At 45.8% G+C, this 22,441-nt stretch overlaps 1 protein-coding gene across 1 annotated transcript; it reads left to right on the top strand.

The window, feature by feature from the left end:
* Nucleotides 1–16,587: 16,587 nt before the first annotated feature.
* Nucleotides 16,588–22,310, top strand: LOC140360414 (organic cation/carnitine transporter 2-like). The gene is made up of 7 exons (XM_072445623.1): nucleotides 16,588–16,796; nucleotides 17,032–17,211; nucleotides 17,780–17,895; nucleotides 18,917–19,131; nucleotides 19,547–19,729; nucleotides 19,800–19,915; nucleotides 22,218–22,310. The coding sequence occupies exons 1-7, from the start codon at nucleotides 16,593–16,595 to the stop codon at nucleotides 22,308–22,310; spliced, it is 1,107 nt and encodes a 368-aa protein (XP_072301724.1). The 5' UTR covers nucleotides 16,588–16,592.
* Nucleotides 22,311–22,441: the final 131 nt, after the last annotated feature.

The raw sequence follows: 22,441 nt of genomic DNA, 5'->3' as shown, positions 1-22,441 counted from the left end.
GCTTGCGTTTAAAACCTCTGAACAACATTTTGTATGGATCGCGGTCCTGTTTTCACCTGCACACGCTGCAAAACGCTGCAGATTCTAGATTGGACGACACATACGCAGCTTTGATTGAACTTCGCTTCTCATTAAAAAGGGATTTGTCCAGATTGGATTTTGGGGCCCGGGACACCCACAGCATGACCTCAGCCTCGCTCCACTGTCAGCGAACATCGAACTCTAAAGCCTCCGCAGCGGTGGAAAATCAGCGTAATGTAAATACGGAGCGGTTTTGTCGGAGGGCGAAGGACGAGTGGAGCAGGTTGCCGTTTGGGCCGCTGGCCTCCTCTGCGCTGACAACGTTCATCCAGAATTACAGAGAGTAGCACATGAGGTCAAGTCATGAAAGTATGTGGCTGTTTGTGAGAAGACGAAACAGGTTACGCTCTAAATTAAACTAAAGCCATGATGACATTTAATACAGTCTCTCAAGCAACTGGTCTGACATTCTCTGATTGTGGTTACACTTCAACAGCAATGGCGTGTTAAATCCAATGGCTCAGGATTGAAACGTTATTGGCCAAATCTGTGTAAAAGGTCAAAATGTCAAATGGGATAAAAAAAAAAAAAAACAGGGTAAAAAGTAAAAAAGCTAATAAACTGCTGGGTCACAACAGGTAAATACATTTATCACTGTATATTGTCTGCAAGCTTTGGAGTAACTGCTCAGTTTAGTATTTTGCATATTAAACTCTCAACATTTCCAAACTAAGTAAAAGTTAGAGAAGACATGTTATGCTCATTGTTCATGTATAAAGAAAAGAATGCAGTAAATTATCTCCCAATATCATACGGCATAAAACATGCATTATTACTCCAATGTGCAATTGTTTACACAGAGAATAACTGAACAAATCCAGTAATTCAGCTCATGTAAATAAAATATACATTACATACAGCTCTTTATGCTTGAGACGTTTCATTCAAGTGTGGTTCAAAGTGAATGCAGCTCTGAGGTCGAATGGAAAGTCTCACTCAAATAAAAGCCCTTGAACTGGAACGCGACTGAGATGGTTTCTCCATTAGCTCAATCTGTAGACTGGTATTTGACAACTCGGGCAGTCTTTCATGTTGTTTCTTCCTTTGACAGAATAATAGTGGAACTTCTCGAGATGCTGAGGTTAAAGACCAGGTTTGTGGAGTGTTGCATGCTTTTATTCCGGTTACAAACAACAGAACAGATCCTACACAACTGCACTCCAAGATACAGAGAGATCCTGTGGTGCTCCACTGTGGTGTGTTATTGACGAGTGGACCATTGACCCTTTCATTTGTCTCTTGTGACTATCGACTTGGCTCCATTCATTTTCTCCTAAAAAATGTCCCAAAAGTAAGTACCGTATTTTCCGGACTATAAGTCGCACCGTTTTCATAGTTTTTGCGACTTATACTTCGTATATTCGTGCGGGTGAGTGCGGGTGAGTGCGGGTGAGTGCGTGTGAGTGCGGGTGAGTGCGGGTGCGTGCGGGGGAGTGCGGGTGAGTGCGGGTGAGTGCGGGGGAGTGCGGGTGAGTGCGTGTGAGTGCGGGTGAGTGCGGGTGCGTGCGGGGGAGTGCGGGTGAGTGCGGGGGAGTGCGGGTGAGTGCGTGTGAGTGCGGGTGAGTGCGGGGGAGTGCGGGTGAGTGCGTGTGAGTGCGGGTGAGTGCGTGTGAGTGCGGGTGAGTGCGGGTGAGTGCGGGTGAGTGCGTGTGAGTGCGGGTGCGTGCGGGGGAGTGCGGGTGAGTGCGGGGGAGTGCGGGTGAGTGCGGGTGTGTGCGGGGGAGTGCGGGTGAGTGCGGGTGAGTGCGGGTGCGTGCGCGTGCGGGGGAGTGCGGGTGAGTGCGGGTGCGTGCGGGGGAGTGCGGGTGAGTGTGGGTGAGTGCGGGTGAGTGCGGGTGCGTGCGCGTGCGGGGGAGTGCGGGTGAGTGCGGGGGAGTGCGGGTGAGTGCGGGTGCGTGCGGGTGAGTGCGGGTGCGTGCGGGGGAGTGCGGGTGAGTGCGGGGGAGTGCGGGTGAGTGCGTGTGAGTGCGGGTGAGTGCGGGTGCGTGCGGGGGAGTGCGGGTGAGTGCGGGGGAGTGCGGGTGAGTGCGTGTGAGTGCGGGTGAGTGCGGGGGAGTGCGGGTGAGTGCGTGTGAGTGCGGGTGAGTGCGTGTGAGTGCGGGTGAGTGCGGGGGAGTGCGGGTGAGTGCGTGTGAGTGCGGGTGCGTGCGGGGGAGTGCGGGTGAGTGCGGGGGAGTGCGGGTGTGTGCGGGGGAGTGCGGGTGAGTGCGGGTGAGTGCGGGTGCGTGCGCGTGCGGGGGAGTGCGGGTGAGTGCGGGTGCGTGCGGGGGAGTGCGGGTGAGTGTGGGTGAGTGCGGGTGAGTGCGGGTGCGTGCGCGTGCGGGGGAGTGCGGGTGAGTGCGGGGGAGTGCGGGTGAGTGCGGGTGCGTGCGGGTGAGTGCGGGTGCGTGCGGGGGAGTGCGGGTGAGTGCGGGTGAGTGCGGGTGCGTGCGGGTGAGTGCGGGGGAGTGCGGGTGAGTGCGGGGGAGTGCGGGGGAGTGCGGGTGAGTGCGGGTGAGTGCGGGTGCGTGCGGGTGAGTGCGTGTGAGTGCGTGTGAGTGCGGGTGAGTGCGGGTGAGTGCGGGTGAGTGCGGGTGCGTGCGGGTGAGTGCGGGGGAGTGCGGGTGAGTGCGGGGGAGTGCGTGTGAGTGCGGGTGAGTGCGGGGGAGTGCGGGGGAGTGCGGGTGAGTGCGGGGGAGTGCGGGTGAGTGCGTGTGAGTGCGGGTGCGTGCGGGGGAGTGCGGGTGAGTGCGGGTGCGTGCGCGTGCGGGGGAGTGCGGGTGAGTGCGGGTGCGTGCGCGTGCGGGTGAGTGCGGGTGCGTGCGGGGGAGTGCGGGTGAGTGCGGGTGAGTGCGGGTGAGTGCGGGTGCGTGCGCGTGCGGGTGAGTGCGGGTGCGTGCGGGGGAGTGCGGGTGAGTGCGGGTGAGTGCGGGTGAGTGCGGGTGAGTGCGGGTGCGTGCGCGTGCGGGGGAGTGCGGGTGAGTGCGGGGGAGTGCGGGTGAGTGCGGGTGCGTGCGGGTGAGTGCGGGTGCGTGCGGGGGAGTGCGGGTGAGTGCGGGTGCGTGCGGGTGAGTGCGGGGGAGTGCGGGGGAGTGCGGGTGAGTGCAGGGGAGTGCGGGTGAGTGCGGGTGAGTGCGGGTGAGTGCGTGTGAGTGCGGGTGAGTGCGTGTGAGTGCGGGTGAGTGCGTGTGAGTGCGTGTGAGTGCGGGGGAGTGCGGGTGCGTGCGGGGGAGTGCGGGTGCGTGCGGGGGAGTGCGGGTGAGTGCGGGTGAGTGCGGGTGAGTGCGGGTGAGTGCGGGTGTGTGCGCGTGCGGGGGAGTGCGGGTGAGTGCGGGTGCGTGCGCGTGCGGGTGAGTGCGGGTGCGTGCGTGTGAGTGCGGGTGCGTGCGGGGGAGTGCGGGTGAGTGCGGGTGAGTGCGGGTGCGTGCGCGTGCGGGTGAGTGCGGGGGAGTGCGGGTGAGTGCGGGTGAGTGCGTGTGAGTGCGTGTGAGTGCGGGTGAGTGCGGGTGAGTGCGTGTGAGTGCGGGTGAGTGCGGGTGAGTGCGGGGGAGTGCGGGTGAGTGCGGGTGAGTGCGTGTGAGTGCGTGTGAGTGCGTGTGAGTGCGTGTGAGTGCGTCTGAGTGCGGGTGAGTGCGTGTGAGTGCGGGGGAGTGCGGGTGAGTGCGGGTGAGTGCGTGTGAGTGCGGGTGAGTGCGTGTGAGTGCGTGTGAGTGCGTGTGAGTGCGTGTGAGTGCGTGTGAGTGCGGGTGAGTGCGTGTGAGTGCGGGTGAGTGCGTGTGAGTGCGGGTGAGTGCGTGTGAGTGCGGGGGAGTGCGTGTGAGTGCGGGGGAGTGCGTGTGAGTGCGTGTGAGTGCGTGTGAGTGCGGGTGAGTGCGTGTGAGTGCGGGTGAGTGCGTGTGAGTGCGGGGGAGTGCGGGTGAGTGCGGGTGAGTGCGTGTGAGTGCGTGTGAGTGCGTGTGAGTGCTTGTGAGTGCGGGTGAGTGCGTGTGAGTGCGGGTGAGTGCGTGTGAGTGCGGGTGAGTGCGGGTGAGTGCGGGTGAGTGCGGGGGAGTGCGGGTGAGTGCGGGTGAGTGCGTGTGAGTGCGTGTGAGTGCGGGTGAGTGCGTGTGAGTGCGTGTGAGTGCGGGTGAGTGCGTGTGAGTGCGTGTGAGTGCGGGTGAGTGCGTGTGAGTGCGTGTGAGTGCGGGTGAGTGCGTGTGAGTGCGTGTGAGTGCGTGTGAGTGCGGGTGAGTGCGGGTGAGTGCGGGTGAGTGCGTGTGAGTGCGGGTGAGTGCGTGTGAGTGCGGGTGAGTGCGTGTGAGTGCGGGTGAGTGCGGGTGAGTGCGTGTGAGTGCGGGTGAGTGCGGGTGAGTGCGGGTGAGTGCGGGTGAGTGCGTGTGAGTGCGTGTGAGTGCGGGTGAGTGCGGGTGAGTGCGTGTGAGTGCGTGTGAGTGCGGGTGAGTGCGGGTGAGTGCGTGTGCGTGCGTGTGAGTGCGGGTGAGTGCGGGTGAGTGCGTGTGAGTGCGTGTGAGTGCGTGTGAGTGCGTGTGAGTGCGTGTGAGTGCGGGTGAGTGCGGGTGAGTGCGTGTGAGTGCGTGTGAGTGCGGGTGAGTGCGGGTGAGTGCGGGGGAGTGCGGGTGAGTGCGGGTGAGTGCGTGTGAGTGCGTGTGAGTGCGGGTGAGTGCGTGTGAGTGCGTGTGAGTGCGTGTGAGTGCGGGTGAGTGCGTGTGAGTGCGTGTGAGTGCGGGTGAGTGCGGGTGAGTGCGGGGGAGTGCGGGTGAGTGCGGGGGAGTGCGGGTGAGTGCGTGTGAGTGCGGGTGAGTGCGTGTGAGTGCGTGTGAGTGCGGGTGAGTGCGGGTGAGTGCGTGTGAGTGCGGGGGAGTGCGGGTGAGTGCGTGTGAGTGCGTGTGAGTGCGGGTGAGTGCGGGTGAGTGCGTGTGAGTGCGGGTGAGTGCGGGGGAGTGCGGGTGAGTGCGGGGGAGTGCGGGTGAGTGCGGGTGAGTGCGGGGGAGTGCGGGTGAGTGCGGGGGAGTGCGGGTGAGTGCGGGTGAGTGCGGGTGAGTGCGGGGGAGTGCGGGTGAGTGCGTGTGAGTGCGTGTGAGTGCGGGTGAGTGCGGGTGAGTGCGTGTGAGTGCGTGTGAGTGCGGGTGAGTGCGGGTGAGTGCGGGTGAGTGCGGGGGAGTGCGGGGGAGTGCGTGTGAGTGCGGGTGAGTGCGGGTGAGTGCGGGGGAGTGCGGGTGAGTGCGGGGGAGTGCGGGTGAGTGCGGGGGAGTGCGGGTGAGTGCGGGTGAGTGCGGGGGAGTGCGTGTGAGTGCGTGTGAGTGCGTGTGAGTGCGTGTGAGTGCGGGTGAGTGCGGGTGAGTGCGGGTGAGTGCGGGGGAGTGCGGGTGAGTGCGGGTGAGTGCGGGTGAGTGCGGGGGAGTGCGGGGGAGTGGTTCCAGCAGCCTCGTGCAGATCAGCTTAAACTAGGTTCAACTGGAAACTCCTTGTCTTGCTTATCCCGAACGCGCCTATTAAAACCTTTAACCAAATTCTAAGTTTAGCATGTGTTTTCTTGGGCTAAAAACAACCACATTATTGATATATAGTTACCAAATTGCTGGTTTGTAAAAAAAAAAAAAATGCATTTGAAACTTAGTATGGTCCAAACATATTGGGGAAAGTTACACCGTGCTAAAGATGGGAGTATTTGGTATATCAATACGTTCTCAGTAAAATGTCGGTCTTCATATGGTTTTTCAAATATTGATATTGGTATTCATTTTAGGCTGTTGTGTGATTTGTTTTTTATCAAACTCATTCCAGCAGCAGTAGATTGGACTAATCCATCTGTGTTCTGTTTGTCCTGCAGAGCCTATTTCAAACCCTTTTAACACAAATATGTATTGAAAGTATCATGTACTTGGTATCATCTTAACACCAAAACATTGCATGCCATGTGAATGTTGTGATATTCTTTGGTATTTTGGTTATTTTCATTTGCTCCAAGCCCTTTCAAATGTCTTGGAAGCATGTTATAATTGTGGTAATTGTTTTTTGTCCAACATATGGTTTTATAGCTGTAATCTCTTAGTCACTATGTCCAATTCTGTCAAACAAAAGTCTTGATAAACTAAGGATTACATGTTTGGAGGAAATGCATGAACATTTCCATAATTGCACACATTTTGCATTCAAGAGAACCCTAATCACCGCTTCTCCCTTTGCTCCTGTCTCATCTAATGTCTGTAATACTGTCCAGACAACAGATACGTGCTGTGAAATGTGAATGATACAGAACAAGGACAAAGCTATAATTTTACACTAGTGGGTGGGATGACTTAGTTTCAGTCTTTTGCTTTAACTAAAATAGCTTTGAGCCTTGAGCGTGTAAACCAGACATGGACAAACTACAACACGCGGGCCATATACGGCCCGTTTGTCTTAATAATCTGGCCCACTAAACATGCCAAGTAATATTTAAAAAGAAAAGAGAAAAAAAAAAGGTGTTTGTGGCCTCTACAAAGATTTTAGTTTATTTTTTTTTCACTTTCTGTAACATCTGTCTGCACTTGTATCCTTAATAAATATGACATGAAATGAATTAAATAATAGATTCAATAGCCTATATTTGACAGAAAAGTGATATTATATTTGATATTTCATATATATTACACCAATGATGGCGGATTCAAATATGGCCCTCGGAGGAAAATACTTGCCCATCCCTGGTATAAACTATAGAAAACGTATGGTTGAGTAATGTCTTGCCCAAGGACACATCAGCAGCATGGATAGGAAATAACAGACATTGCACATGGCTTGTTTGGGGTTGAGATTGTGGAACTTTGCTTTGCTCCAAATTCATCTTCATCGGTGCAATAATTCAACCGCATTTACACAATGTGATTTGGCTGATGTTATGGTTTAACTCCCTGATAAAAAAAAAAAAAAAAAAAAACAGGGAGTAGAAGGGAAGTGATTTGAGTGAAGTCAAAGGAAAGGTCGGACTTGCTGATCATGACCAGACGCTTCCAAAAGATATAAACTCAGTTTAAAGCTTTTATATGTGCATAATATGTCTCCTTTCAGCCACTGGCGCTGATATGACACGTGTAGCTTTTCTGGTGAGGGGTTCGCCACCTGCTTGAAGATCTTGAAGTCCTTTATTGTTTATTGTTTATTTATTATTTATTCATTGTTTATTTATTGCTCAGTTCTTCAGAATCAGAAAAGGTTCATTGCCATTGTCAGTAAACGAAATTCACAGGCTAAGAACTTGAAGCAAGATGTATCAAATAAGGATTAGGATTAGAGAAAAAAAAGAAACTTCAGATGTACACATGAACAAATTGCTGTCAGAGATGTAATTGCCTATACTGTTCCCCAGTATGACACCTCTCCACAGATCTGACCTTCAACTTGGCCTGGTGTCGTCATCTGCTCGGGACGATAGACCGGTTCAATGTGCTGTAAAACTTCCCAGGCAAAGCAATAATATCCCAGTGAAGACTAAGTTTACCTTCATCACGAGGAGAGCGGAACTGCGAACACCCGACACCCGTGTGTGAACGTATATGAGAAGAATGGGATCAGATAATAATGCATGATTTGTTAGGTGTGACTGCAGGAATTGAGTTTGCATCCCAAGTACGGCTGTATATGAATCAGGAAAATAAAGATGAAACACACACAGTGAAACCTTTGAGGAAACCGAAGTTGTCATCTATTAAACTCTTCAATTTAGGATTCAAGTTTTACAGCCAGGATGCAATTAGAAAGGCTTAAAACCAAGTCTGTAAAACATGTTAAAACGTTTGCAAATTCACTAAACTCCACGTGCACGCCTCATAAAATGTGCTCACAAACTTACAGTCGCCGCCCTTTTAAAATGACAGTAATTATGACATAATGCTAAATGCATTCACAAATGTGGGAGTTTTAACAGAGCCAACCATTCCACGTCAACATGAAGTCAGCTCTCCTTTCAGAAGCATGACTCCAACTTTTTCATTTATGATTTGATTCATATTTCAAAGGAGAGGAACAAAAAACACTTCTCTTTCACTCTTTCATTTGTTGATGTATAATTTGCAGCTGGGGTGTGGTGAATAAGAAAATAGGCCTTAAAGTTTCCAGTGCATAATTACAAAAGCAGTGCTTAATGGCATTTAATTTGTCCTTTTTTGGAAATAAAAGAAATGTAATTCACAATTTCATGTAATAACCTTGTGCACAGATTGTACTTTGTCCGCAGGAAGTTAAAAAGAAACATATTATACTTTTGTCTGCAATTTAGTTACCCAGGCGTCAATTTAGCCAACCAGGCGTCATTATAATATAATATTATTATATTTTGTACGTTTAAACCTAAAATTTTGATCCAAAACAATTGATTTGTGCCAAAATAGAACGCGAAGTAGCGGTGAGTGAAGAGCTGTGGCCGCGTATCAGGATTGACAGTTTTGTCTTGATTTCAGGTGGAAGAAGAAGAAGAAGAAGAAGAAGAAGAAGAAGAAGAAGAAGAAGAAGAAGAAGAAGAAGAAGAAGAAGAAGAAGAAGAAGAAGAAGAAGAAGAAGAAGAAGAAGAAGAAGAAGAAGAAGAAAAGATGATAAGACATTAGTCACTTTCAATACAACTTTGAGACTGTAAATGTGAAGGAAAAACATATTTAACGTGGCTAAAAGTTGATTTTGCATATTTCCCCATTCCGTTTGTGCAGTGTGAGAATAAGAGTGATATCTCCACGTCTATCAGTGTCCACATTTTTACTGTTTGCTGTAATGATATGATGATCTCCTTTGCCCCGAGGAGCTAGCAACCCATCAAGCTTTTCTTTTTGCTTGATTTGTTTCAGAACAGAAATGTAATATTACCTCAGCTCACCGTCATTTCACTGGTTGCTCCACTTAACTAAGAAAACCAGCCAGCAGCTAATGTCAAAACTTCATAAACTGTAAGGAAACACCGTATGTGACACACGCTCCGGGCTGAAACGGATGTTTAGAAAATACTTAATCAAATATAGATCCAGATAGAGGAGAGATTTGACTTGTAATTATATATATATATATATATATATATACTTTTTTTTTCGATCATGATAAATCTAAAAGTAATAATTCATATTGTTCATCTTGTTGTATAATGATGAGGCGTAATGGACGATTTTTCGCCGATTTGAGAACTGAAGCGGAATGGCACATGCCACTCCCCCCGAGCACATGCCACTCCCCCCGTGCACATGCCACTCCCCCCGAGCACATGCCACTCCCCCCGTGCACATGCCACTCCCCCCGTGCACATGCCACTCCCCCCGAGCACATGCCACTCCCCCCGTGCACATGCCACTCCCCCCGAGCACATGCCACTCCCCCCGAGCGGACCTACACAAGAGCATCGCGGCTAGAAGTGTGTTTGTTTATTAGCGCGACGGATCGCATCTCTCGTCTCCCGTAGATTTCCGTCTCCTCTGAGCTTGAACTGTCTTTTTCTGGGAGGGGGAACTATATTATGATCCAATGCAGTTAGCCATGGGGAAACGTGCTGCTCTCCTGGGGACGAGCCGCACGAGGCCACAGGTGAGCGGTAGGTGCGTTCTATGATTGATACGTGGCAGAACTAATCGGCAGTCCACGCCACGAGGAAATGAGACTCAGATTTGGGACAAAAAATGGTCCGTTACGCCTTTAACTGTCCATTGTTCTATCGTCACTAACAAAGTAATTTTCTATTATGATTTCACAGTCACTCGGAAGTTTCTCCATTCAACAAAAGACACCAGTATTTCCACGATACTCACCCAAATAAAGGGACCATTTACCGGACGGAAATCTGCTTCTAACTGAGCTCAATTTTAGCTGGAGTTAGGCAGAATAGAAAATGATTACGCAGTAGTAGTGTTTGGTTACATACATATCTGGTGAATACAAGAAAGACCTTAGCCCTTAAAACCATGTGTGTTATTGGGAGTAGTTTGGGGCCAGTCAACGGTTTCTGAATGCTCCGATTGATATGGAATTTTAACACAGCAAGAAACAAGAAATAACTTGAATGTGTGTTGGTAAATTTGCTTGCTTCTTTTGTCTCGACTAGCTTCCTCCAAAGACTCCGTTGCCTTGCCACGGTTATGCACAGGGTCTTTTTGGTTCAGTCTTGGATGTCATGGCTCTATCTTCTTCTTTGACTCCCTTTTGTCCTTTTTCCAACAATATATCTTTCCAGAATGTGGGAGCAGTAGTTTTGGGGCCGGATAATATGGACAATGGTTTTCCTTTTTTGTGCAGTTGACTATACTCATAGTTACACTCCACATTTCCTTCAAGACTTGGCACATTTGTTCTGTGAGTAGTCTATGGGGATCTTCAGCATGTGTCTAGAATGAGTTTTTGAACGCTGCCCGTCTACATTGAGGTCAGCAGCACGTAAGCCTTATTGTGCCACTGGCCACACCAGTGTCTTCAGGAGCTTAAGTTTAGTGTTCTTGAATGACCTCAGTGATATCCATTTCATTGTTTGGCCGGTATATTCCTGAGCGACTAATATGTGATATTATTAACACATTATTATATAATGTAGTTTGTTATTTTCACACTGGCAACAGCATTTCACATGTTGATTATTTTCACACTGACAACCACAAGCGACGCAGAAGAATAATCTGCACTTCCTCTTCCTCTGGAGTTTGTGGAGTTGTTTAGAAGTGACACAGAGGAAGAAGAATTCAATGGATTTAGTGATTTGGGGTCAAACTGATGCTTTGGTAAACTTGTTAGCATGTTCTTTATGCTATAGTTATCTGAATAACTGTTCATATGTTACGTTAACATACCAGACACTTACCACAGTTCTGTCTGTGCCTCATGTAGCTGAAGGTGTTAGCGTTAGCATACGTCATGTAGCTGAAGGTGTTAGCGTTAGCATACGTCATGTAGCTGAAGGTGTTAGCGTTAGCATACGTCATGTAGCTGAAGGTGTTAGCGTTAGCATACGTCATGTAGCTGAAGGTGTTAGCGCTAGCATACGTCATGTAGCTGAAGGTGTTAGCGTTAGCATACTTCATGTAGCTGAAGGTGTTAGCGTTAGCATACGTCATGTAGCTGAAGGTGTTAGCGTTAGCATACGTCATGTAGTCGAAGGTGTTAGCGTTAGCATACGTCATGTAGCTGAAGGTGTTAGCGTTAGCATACATCATGTAGCTGAAGGTGTTAGCGTTAGCATACGTCATGTAGCTGAAGGTGTTAGTGTTAGCATACGTCATGTAGCTGAAGGTGTTAGTGTTAGCATACGTCATGTAGCTGAAGGTGTTAGCGTTAGTATACGTCAGGTAGCTGAAGGTGTTAGCGTTAGCATACGTCATGTAGCTGAAGGTGTTAGTGTTAGCATACGTCATGTAGCTGAAGGTGTTAGTGTTAGCATACGTACACCTATTCACCATGTTCTCTCTGAAATGTCTGTTCTTGGTCTTGGATTTTATCAAATGAATTTCCCCAAAATGCAATTTATACTCCAGTGCGACTTATATGTGTTTTTTCCTTCTCTATTATGCTTTTTTTGGCTGGTGCGACTTATACTCTGGAACATAAGATAATCTAACATCTCGGAATTTGATGTTTCTGGTCTGAATCCTTAGTAACTGCCATGATTTGTTTTCTTTGTGCCAATTTTGAGCAGAATTCCCTTAACCCAGTGGCTACCTTGTTCAGCTACTTTTGACCCATTCAAAGTCCTATTTTAGACTAGTTTTGCCCTGGTTTAGTACTGGAACTGGTTTAGATCTGGTGGTATTCAGCTAAATATATTCTTGAGGTACTTGGCGTAAAATGTTCTTAAAATAATGAACCGTTCTAGCAAGTCCAGTCATCTTGTGTTAAGTCATCTTATTTGTTGTCAATGATCTAATTTAACCTAGCAACAAGAGGGCTTCTGTCAAGGAGTAAATCAACCACGAAACCAATCGTGGGAGGAATCCTAAAATGTTAGTTCCTTTGATCTATGAAACCAGAAATGCAGCCACTTCTTAACACAAAGTCGACCAAATGCAAACCACTGGTTACGTGGGATCTTAAGCTTTATTTTTCATATAACACAGACGTTTGGTGCAGCTGGGATTCTCACAAACAGGAGCCAGAGGCCAAACTCATAGGTTTTCACAGACTTGGAAGTAGTTAAAACACTTTTAATATCACATTTCCCCAATTTTCTGTGAAGTCGTTGCTATGTGTGTGTTGTGTCATGTGATCCCAAACCAAACAATCTAATTTTATCAACCCATGGACATTTTCAGTTTACTAATCCCTAGTGCCTGATCACAATCAAATATTTGAATCATTTAGACCGAGCAAATGTGATATGGATTGTTCCTGAGCTTTTCCTCTTACTCTACATTCACTGCTGCTTATAAAGTGTCAAATAATATCTATCATGAACTGACATGTCCAACTGCCCCTGACATAGTTCATATTGGACCATTGTACAATTTAGACATATTAATAATCAACACTACCTTGACCTTCTTTGTATTATTTGATTCTTGGAATGCATCGGAAATCTGCAGAGAACATGTCCTGGCCTTGTTTCCAGAGAGTACACAACTGTTCAAGATAAGGAAGTGAATTGGCCGTGACAGATTTGGCATTTGAAGTGAGCATTGTTTGGTGACATATTGAGAGATTGTGTCCACCCAACACTACAAAACAGGTCCAATATATCACACACACACACGCACGCACACACGCACGCACGCACGCACACACACACACACACACACACACACACACACACGCACGAGTAATATACACTGGTGTGGGATTGAAACATTGCATACCCTACATTCTCTAGTTGAATATGAGCTACTGACTGCGCAAATTAAAAGTGGAATGGACAATTTTTTTCAGCAAATTTTTTATCATATTTCCTCGTGGCGTGGATAAATCATTTGTCCTGCCACGTATCAATCATAAAACGCACCTACCGCTCACCTGCAGCCTCGTCAGGCTCGTCCCCACGTTTCCGCGTGCCTAAGCGCATGGATCTATCATAATATAGTTCCCTCAGTGTACGGGGCAAAATGAAGACGGAGAAAGACAGTTCGAGCTGAAGCAGAAGTGGACAGAAATCTACGGGAGACGAGAGATGCGATGCGCACGTGTGTGTTGTATCAGTCCGCACGGGGGAGTGGCATGTGCACGGGGGAGTGGCATGTGCACGGGGGAGTGGCATGTGCACGGGGGAGTGGCATGTGCACTTCCGCCTGCGTTCTCAAATCGCCGAAAAATCGTCCATTGCGCCTTTAACGAATGTGCTCAAATTCAGGCAGTACTTACGCTTCTTATTTTTTCTCTAAATATAGTCAATTCACCACTAACTACTTGTTATACTTTTTACTAAAGCACTCTTTCTGTAACATCAAGGAGTCTATGTGGTAACTGTTCATACTCACCTTGTTGGTTCTATGGCATTACAATGACTATACTACATGAACAATATGATACATCAATGATATATCTTTTCTGTAACATTTCCATCTCCCTTATTATGTCCTGATTTCCCTCCTGTGGATGTGTGCCAGACCTGTCCACTGAAATCTTGAGCTTGATTGCAGGATAAAAGCTGTATTTTCTAGAGGGCAGTCCTAATCAAGTCCAGCTCAGAGCACAGGGCATTTGAACCTACTTCTACTCCCAGACCACATGTTCAGAGCGGGCCAGCAGCAGCAGAGGGAAGCCCTGTACAAACACAGAGGAGGGGCTGAGTGGAGTAAGTGTTATTCCATATGAAAAGAGGTTTCAGCTGATGTGGCTCTGAGTGGACTGTAGCAAAGGGCCAGAGGCGTAGGGAATCCCTGCTCTTGCTGTTATTAATGCTTTTTGTGTGAAAATGGTTCCCGATGATACTTCAAAGAGGTCTATAATGATAATGCATTTATTTGGTACATCTGGATTAGACCTGAATAAGATCCATTCTGGTTTATCCCTGGTTTAGTTCTGCCTGGCTCATATTTGGTTTAGTCCTGGTTCGATCTTAATTCATCCTGGTTTAGTCCTTTTTTCAGTTTTGGTAGTAGTTTAGTGGTCGTTTAGGTCTATATATGCCAACAGCATTTTACATATGATGTATGAAACAAACAAACACACAATACAAAAGCACAAAATACAGCAACTCTGACGTGAGAAACATTTTTCTCACGTTCATTCGATACAATCATTTTCATAACTGTCATTCAGGTGTATTTGTGGCTGTATTTGCCAAAAAGGCTGTTTATCTTTGATTGGTAAAGCATTTATTTCTTTTATTGCTTTGGTGTCGGCACCTTCGCATGTTAAATAATGGTCAATGGATAAATCACCACAATAATGGAGCCGACAACAGGAAGTTATCCTCTTCTTTAGTCACAATAATGCTACAGCTCCATCTTGTGGTCAGTTCTTGTCAATGTAGAAAATGAAATACATACATAGAGGAAGTTTTGAGAGAGCTAAAAATACAGACCACTAAAGACATTTCTATAATCCAACTATGAATAAAAACTCCATCTTACATCCAGGACACAACATCTTAAACATTGTCTGAGACTTGAAAAAAACAGAAGATTGTTTCCTAATGACTTAAGATGTCAAATCTTTGTATAGAAGCATAAAAAAGGCCTCAACGCTCTCCATCACTTTTTGAGACAATGAGCCAAATTCACAGAATGGACCTTAAAAAGAGTAATTATAATCGGTTTGAGGATGAACTGTTATACAGATTCAGGAGATAACAATGGGGCATGCTTTGTCCTATAACCGCTCTTATTTAATTTTTCATTTGGTTTGTGGGAGAACAATTATGTTTAATAGTATTAAACATAATTGATGAAATGTTGTTGTTTTGGACTGGCTGACACAGACACAGACAGTGTGATGAATACAGTGCTTCCAAACTGTATTCACAGCGCTTCACTTTTTCCACATTTTGTTGTGTTATAGCCTTCAAAAAGGGTTGAATTAATTATTTGCCGTACAATTCTACCAGCAAAACTTGTACACAAGTATTCACAGCGTTTACCATGACACTAAAGTTGTACATCATTTTTCCACTGATCATCCTTGAGACGCTGCTACAACAGAAATTGCCTGTAGATCTCTGAGGCAAGACTGTATCAAGGCACAGATCTGGGGGAAGGGTACAAAAGGTTTCCATGAGCACAGTGGCCCCCATCATCCGTAAATGGAAAAGGTTTGGAATCACCAAGACTCTTCCCTAGAGCTGGGCCTGGCCAAAATGAGCAATTGGAGGGGAAAGGCCTTAATCAGGGAGGGGACCAAGAACCCGATGGTCACTCTGACAGATCTCCAGTGTGTCTCTGTGAAGGGAAGAGAACCTTCCAGAACTCCAGCAACTGCAGCTCTCCACCAATCAGGCCTGTATGAAAGAGGGCACATGACAGCCTGCCTGGAGTTTGTACATTAGGCACCTGAAGGCCTCTCAGACCATGAGAAACACAAGTTTCGGGTCTGATGAAACAAAGATTGAACTCTTTGGCTTGAATCGCAAGTGTCATGTCCAGAGGAAACCGGGCACCACCCCTGACCTGGCCAGTAGCATCTCTACAGTGAAGCATGTGGTGGCAGCATCAGGCTGTGGTGATGTTTTTCAGCGGCAGGAACTCAGAGACTAGTCAGGATCAACGGAAAGATGAATGCCGCAAATAACAGAGACATCATTGAAGAAAACCTGCTGCAGAGCGCTCTGGACCTCAGACTGGGGCCAAGGTTCATCTTCCAACCAGACAACAACCCCTAAGCACACAGCCAGGAGAACAACGGCGTGGCTACAGGACAACTCTGTCAATGTCCTTGAGTGGCCAAGAGCCCAGACTTGAACAGCATTCAATGTCTCTGGAGAGAGGATGTAATTAGTGCCAAAGGTGCTTCAAACAAAGTATTGAGCAAAGGCTGTGAATACATATGTACAAGTGTTTTTCTTCTTTTTTTTTTAACCCCCAAAACATTTGCAATCAATTCAAACAACCTTCTTTAATGCTGTCATTGTGGGGTATTATGTTTAGAGCTTTGAGGCGGATGAGGAACTTAATCAATTTAGTCCCTATGGACATTGTTTAATCCATATTTCACTGTCGCCCTCTGAGACAACGGCTGTTGTGATTTTGGGCATTACAAAAATAAATTGAATTGATTTGAATTTAATTGAAAAAACGGCTGTAACATGTGGAAGTGTCACTATTTTCCATATGCACTGTATATAAACAACAATGCCATCAATGTAAAGTCTGCAATATTCACAAACATCAATTATTTTTCTAAATGTAATACCAGGACTTCGATGGCTTTCTTTACACCACAATCCCACCTGACCTAAAAACAACCTTCTGAATGGCCAGCATTAAACATAGTTTAATATAAAGCTTCACGGTAGAAAGAGTAGCCATTTTCGTTTGAAAATATGTAACTCATGACAAACTCTGGCCCTCTTCTTGTCCCATAGTTTGAGGCCACTGCAGACTTTACGAGGCAGAGCAAAGAGTCCAAAGACCAATAAAATCATAAAGTTGTAAGAGAAGACAAGAAGTAACATGAGCGGTTACGACAAAGCAGTGGCCTTTTTGGGCGACTGGGGCCTGTTTCAGAAAATTGTGTTCACTTTCTACTATCTGAGCATGGTCCCTAATGGATTTACTTTAGGGATTGTTTTTGTGGCTGACACACCGAAACACCAATGTTTAATTCCTGATGTCAACCTGACCCACGATTGGCTTCAAGCTATCATCCCTGTGAATGTAAGTAAGCGGTGAAACATTTAAAGGCGCTTTGCCTCTCCAGAACATAAAACCTAATCTAGTTGTAGTTTAGTCTAGTAGTTTTCTCCAGAGCCACGCTAACATAATCAATATTTAAGGATTATGCAACAAACAACTACAATTAGATTATCACATACAGCATGTTTAGTTCTAAATTATGATGTAAACCACATGAGGATGTATGCACATATTATGTACACGTGTTCATCCTGAGGTGGTGAATGGAGTGGAGGAGCGGAGCCGCTGCAGCAGGTACATGCTGGATGTGGTCATGGATCTGTGGGCTCAGGGCTCTGCTCCTGGAGACGTGAACCTCACCCAGCTGCAGCAGGAGCCCTGTGTGGACGGCTGGAGCTACAGCAAAGACATCTACCAGTCCACGTTAGTCTCTCAGGTACCAGGCGATTGGTTTTCACACTGTCCGTCCGACACACTGATTGACAGCCATAACACATAAAACAGCCTGGTTTTGTAACAGATGTGTGACGTCAAATGCCTCTTAAACTTGTAGTGGCCACTGAAGGCAGCACACACTCACTATTAGAATGTGTTCCGAATGTGTTGGACCAGAAATCTGGAAATGAACCTGGTTTGCACTCAAATGATGAAGGAATAAATGACTAGAACAGTAAACAATTCTATTAAAACACCACAGCAAACAGTTTAGTAGCAAAAAAAGGTGATTTAGTGTCCCACTTTAAATGCCATGCTCCTGGTGCAGCTGACTGGCTTCCAGAGAGGAGGTTAGCAGATACAAGAGGACTGAGCGCAGGATGTTCACACAATCCCGAAGACACAGGCAGTTTTGCATGCTCTGGGGTTGTATAATGTAGTATCCTTGGTGTTCAATCACAAGTGGTTGCATGCAGACTGGTCAACAAAGTCCATGACCACATTCAGACGACCCTCATTCAACTCATTCCCCTAAGACTATTATTTATGCCTCCTGTGCTATCTTTCAGTTTGACCTTGTGTGCAGTGACCAGTGGAAACAGCCACTCACAACCACTGTTTATTTTATTGGTATTTTGGTTGGCTCCTTGATTTTGGGGCAGGTCTCAGACAGGTATGTGAACAAGTGCAGATGTTGCCAATACAGCAGTTAACATATTAGTTTTTTCAACCATGGCTTTTCAGTCCTTGTTCATGTTTTTTCAAGTATTTTCAACATCCTGGATGATGTTCACAATCCTCATTTTTTGCACTGGTTTGGGACATATTGGAAATTTGGTGACATTCACTGAGCATGTCATCTTTTGGGGCCTTGTCCTTGATGTACTTGTGAATCCAGGATGTTTCATCCACGGCCTTCTTCCTTACAGCTAGTGTACAGTCTAAGGGTGCTGAATTTGGGGTGGAACCCTCCAGACTTGGTGAAGAGCTTTAATGTCTTAATATCAATGGTTTGTATCTCTTCCTTTGGCCACCTTATTATTTCTGCAGAGTATCACAGGGCGTATAACAGGGCAAAGCTGTTTATTGCCCGGGACTTGTTCTTGGGGACATCATTGGTATATGCCACATCTAATAGACACTTGTGCAAGTGGCTTATCATTGGCCTCAAGGGTGGCGTTCCATAATCTAGAGTCCAAGTATTTAGTGATCCATGTACGAGGCAATTTTTCAACTTAGGTTGAAAAAGTTGATGCCGGGGTGTGGGGCAGGCAGGGGCGGAACAGAGAATGACAAAATTGCAGGACTCGAAGATTGGATGAAAAAATGTGGTGTCTTTGCTGAGGCCCTTCTGGGCTTTGCTCTTGTATTGCTCCATGTGCCCACTTATCTTAGCTGCAATGATGCCTGACATGAGCTTCCATGTTCCACGGAGCAACAGGTTATTAAGTCCATCTCTTAGCAGCATGTAAATGTGTGCTGCTCATAGAGTGCAGTATTTTTTTTTTTTTTACCTGAGACTCTTTCTTGGATGTCTGCAACTGTGATTCTGTTCTATCTGCTGCCCTGCAATTGAGTGCACACTTTTGCAGTTTCAGTTGCGAACTGCCGGTTTATTTTGTCAGGCTTCATTATCTGTCGTTATAGATTTGTAGATTTTTTTATTTGCTCTTCACTCATTCTAACTTATATATTTTTCCACACAGGTTTAGTATGTGCATGGGTTATTTTGGAGTTTCTTTGAACACATCGAAGCTCACCCCAGACCCTTATCTAGGAAGTTTGCTTTCGGCAGCCGTGGAGGTGCCGGCTGCCATCTGCACTTGGCTTGCCCTGAGGTACCTTCCCCGCAGAGTCTGTGTGGGAGTTGCTCTGTTACTTGGAGGAGTGTCTCTTCTCTCAAGGTCCATCATCCCTCCCTGTAAGTGTGTTTTGTGATACCTATACTATTTTTAGAGATAAAGGATAGTGTTTAGACCTTGGCTGGTTGAGATGCCGTGAAGTGAATAAGAACATAAAATATGGTAGAGTTCTTCCTAGTGAAACTTTGGCCTATAGACACTGGCTGTGCTCAAGAGGAGGAGATGAGAAGGCAGCTGGCTCTGCTGCTGAGGTGGAGGTGGCAGAGGAGAAATAAGAAATGCTTTAGACGTAACACTAATCTCTCTCTACATATAAGAAGTCATTTCACCACTCATTTATGTCATCAGGCATGTTTTATCCTAGTCGTCGCATGTATTCAACCTTCTATTTTTATAGAAGAATTGCTTGATTGCACAAATACTTAACTAGCATTTATGGCATACTTTTAACTAACTTCAGGATCTTCTTTTTAGCACTGCAGTGGTTATCTATTACGATGGAGATGATTGGTAAATTTGGCTTTGCAAACAGTATGAATCTTCTGTTTGCTTACACTGCTGAGGTTTTCCCAACGGTGCTCAGAAACACAGCCACAGGGATCTGCTCCACATTTGCCCGAATAGGAAACTGTACCGCCCCCTTTATCCTACAACTGGGTAAGGAAACTTGGTTTTATTGTTAATTTAAGTTGTATACATTATTAATGGTAATAGTTTTGTTTTACAGGTTTGTATTATCCATTCCTACCTTCCATTGTTCTGGGGGCACTGGCTGCTGGGTCATCTATTGGGGCGGCCTTTCTACCAGAGACTTTTAGACAACCATTGTTGGGCACTGGGCATGTGCGACCACATCAACAAAATGTAGCCCACGTGCCTAGCGTTTTACATTCTTAATATAAAATATATGTTTTGTTTTTTATCTAGGATAAAATTCCCTTGCTTGTCCCGGAAGGAAAAAATAACTAATTATACTGTTCAAATTGAGTCAAAAGTATGATTAAAAGTATAATTGTTATTTGGTAACTTTGTGAGCTATAAGTATCAAATCACTGAAGTCACTGAGACCTTGACAGCCTGAATTAGGGCTTATTTCGTTATAACAACACTATGATATCCATCCACAATCATTTCATTGGCAAAAGCAATCATCATACAATTATTATTATTTTATTATAATTCACCTGGACATGGAAATAGACACATATCTTCTATCAAGTTAATTTTGTGATTGTGGTCTTGATTCATAAGATACGACGTGATGATTAAAAGAGCTATATTGTCTTCCTTTTTCTTTGAACATGTGGACAATGTTTTCTTATATTCTGCATATGCATTCTTGTTTGTTCATTATTTGTTGCATATAAGTTTCACGGCACAGGCATTGTCCACGGGAGGCGGCGAGCGGGTGTGGGCTTGCTTATAGCCCCACAGTTCACTCCAGTGAACGAGAGGGTCGCATCCCTGCCCCTTCCTCAATTGAATTATTTAAAAAAGTGCTTACAGTTGCATGCTTTTATGTATAACTTGTGGACCCATCCAATGCCATAAAATATGATCAAGATACAACAGAGAGAAGGCACAAAGAAATAACGCAGCCTGACTTTACGCACACACTGACACATGACCAGTGTTGCCTTCTACGTGCGGAAATAATCTTTCCACACACATTTTCAAAAGAACGAAGGCTCGACATGGGCTGGACTAGCATGCTTAAGTCATGTGACTTACACTTCCGGGTCATGGTTGTGACATTTTCAAACAGTAGCTAATTAACATGAGAATAATACATATTATTACCAATACAAATAAAGTGCTGAGTGATTTACAATAATTTCAGTATATAAATACACAAAGGCTAACATATTATTAGCATAGCCGCACAATAATATGTAACTAGCATTAGCCAGCTGCTAACAACTTAAAACAAACATCTCTCAGTCTACAGTGAAGTCCACTGGTCCCTCCTGATGACAGCAATCCATTTACGGTCACAGGAATCCTTGGTTCTGTGAGCGCAGTATACCAGTAACAACGAGTGTATGCAGTATATGTTCACTTTCGATTGGACAAAACCCCCTTTCACTTGTTCTATACACTAACTAGTACAGGGGTGCCCGAGCATTTTCAGCTCACAAGTTACTTTTAGATTCAGCAACGCCTGAAGAGCTTCCTAGAGATTTATACATGCCTGTCGCCACATAAGAGGGGGACACGCTCTAATGTTTCATAGGACCACCTTTAGCTGTGATCACAGCACACATTTGCTGTGGTATGGTTTCAATAAGCTTCTGCAACGTTGAAAGCTTTATTTTCATCCAGCGTTGCATTCTGTTTCATCACTTCATCTTGTATTGATGATGTGAGAGAGTGACCACTGCACAAAGCCGTCTCCAGCTCGTCCCAAACACTCTCACTGTTCAGGTCTGGAGTACGTTAGCTTCTGTTTCTCCTGTTTTCTCTTCTTGATGTCAATGATTTGAAATGCTCAACATAATTAAAGAAACACAATATAGGCTTTCATCAATAGCCTAATAATATTGTATTATATGTAAATGTACAATACAAATCTGGGTAGAGAGAATCTGTTATTTAACTAGACCATTTAATACAGCTGATTATTTAGAACATTCAAAAGCAGTCTCCCTTATGCTTAGGGCAAAATTCAATTTTGTCCACCATCTTATAAAAGGGATCTCTCCAGCTGCTTGATAAAAATAATGCTGCAACACATTTATTTCCAGTCAAATGAATCATTCTGGGAAGCATCAGGGCTAGTTTGAACTCCAAACCCACAAATAGAAAATGACCCTAATATTTAATATGGATTCCGCCTGGACATTTTTGCATTATTATTATTATCCAGAGCTCGTTTTTATCCAAAATTAGCGCAAACCAGACATCTGAGTCCAAAACTACAGAGTCTCAGCAAATTGTTTGTGCTCCAAATGTTCAGGAACGGCTTCATTTTTAAATGGGTATTTTTTTTCAGGCATTTTTGGAAAAATAGCCCTCAAGCAAAAAGGTTATATAGGTTGAGTTTAAGCACCACTACCTGTCTCTTCTTCCTTCTCCTTGCCTTGATTCTCTCTCCTTTGACGATGTACGTTACACAGTCTTTCGAGCTTTTGGCTTTTGGCTGTAGAGCTCTGGATTGTCACTTGTGATGTCAGACTATAAACCAAAAACAGAGGCCGTCAAGGTCGATCCCAAAGCCCTGTCTGAGATTGACTATTAGACTCAATGGGCACTGCACTAGTACAAAGGGTAACTCAAGTAACAAAGCAAAATTAACTACATTCTCTTTTATGTCATGTCTTTGTGTGATTTTAATGCATTTTTCCCATGTTGTGTGAAGCACTTTGAATT

This window comes from Eucyclogobius newberryi, unplaced genomic scaffold (assembly GCF_026437365.1).
Source record: "Eucyclogobius newberryi isolate DKJ021-1_F unplaced genomic scaffold, fEucNew1.0.hap1 SCAF_15, whole genome shotgun sequence".
Taxonomy (NCBI): domain Eukaryota; kingdom Metazoa; phylum Chordata; class Actinopteri; order Gobiiformes; family Gobiidae; genus Eucyclogobius; species Eucyclogobius newberryi.
Note: the sequence above shows the minus strand (reverse complement) of the source record. Positions and strands in the feature narration are given on the sequence as shown.

What these genes read in the sequence shown, in the direction of transcription:
- LOC140360414 (XM_072445623.1), top strand. Translation starts at nt 16,593, where the DNA reads ATGAGCGGTTACGACAAAGCAGTGGCCTTTTTGGGCGACTGGGGCCTG. An exon ending in CCCCTTTATCCTACAACTGG is followed by an intron (nt 19,730 to 19,799) that starts GTAAGGAAACTT and finishes TTTGTTTTACAG; the next exon opens with GTTTGTATTATCCATTCCTA. An exon ending in CATTGTTGGGCACTGGGCAT is followed by an intron (nt 19,916 to 22,217) that starts GTGCGACCACAT and finishes TTTTGGCTGTAG; the next exon opens with AGCTCTGGATTGTCACTTGT.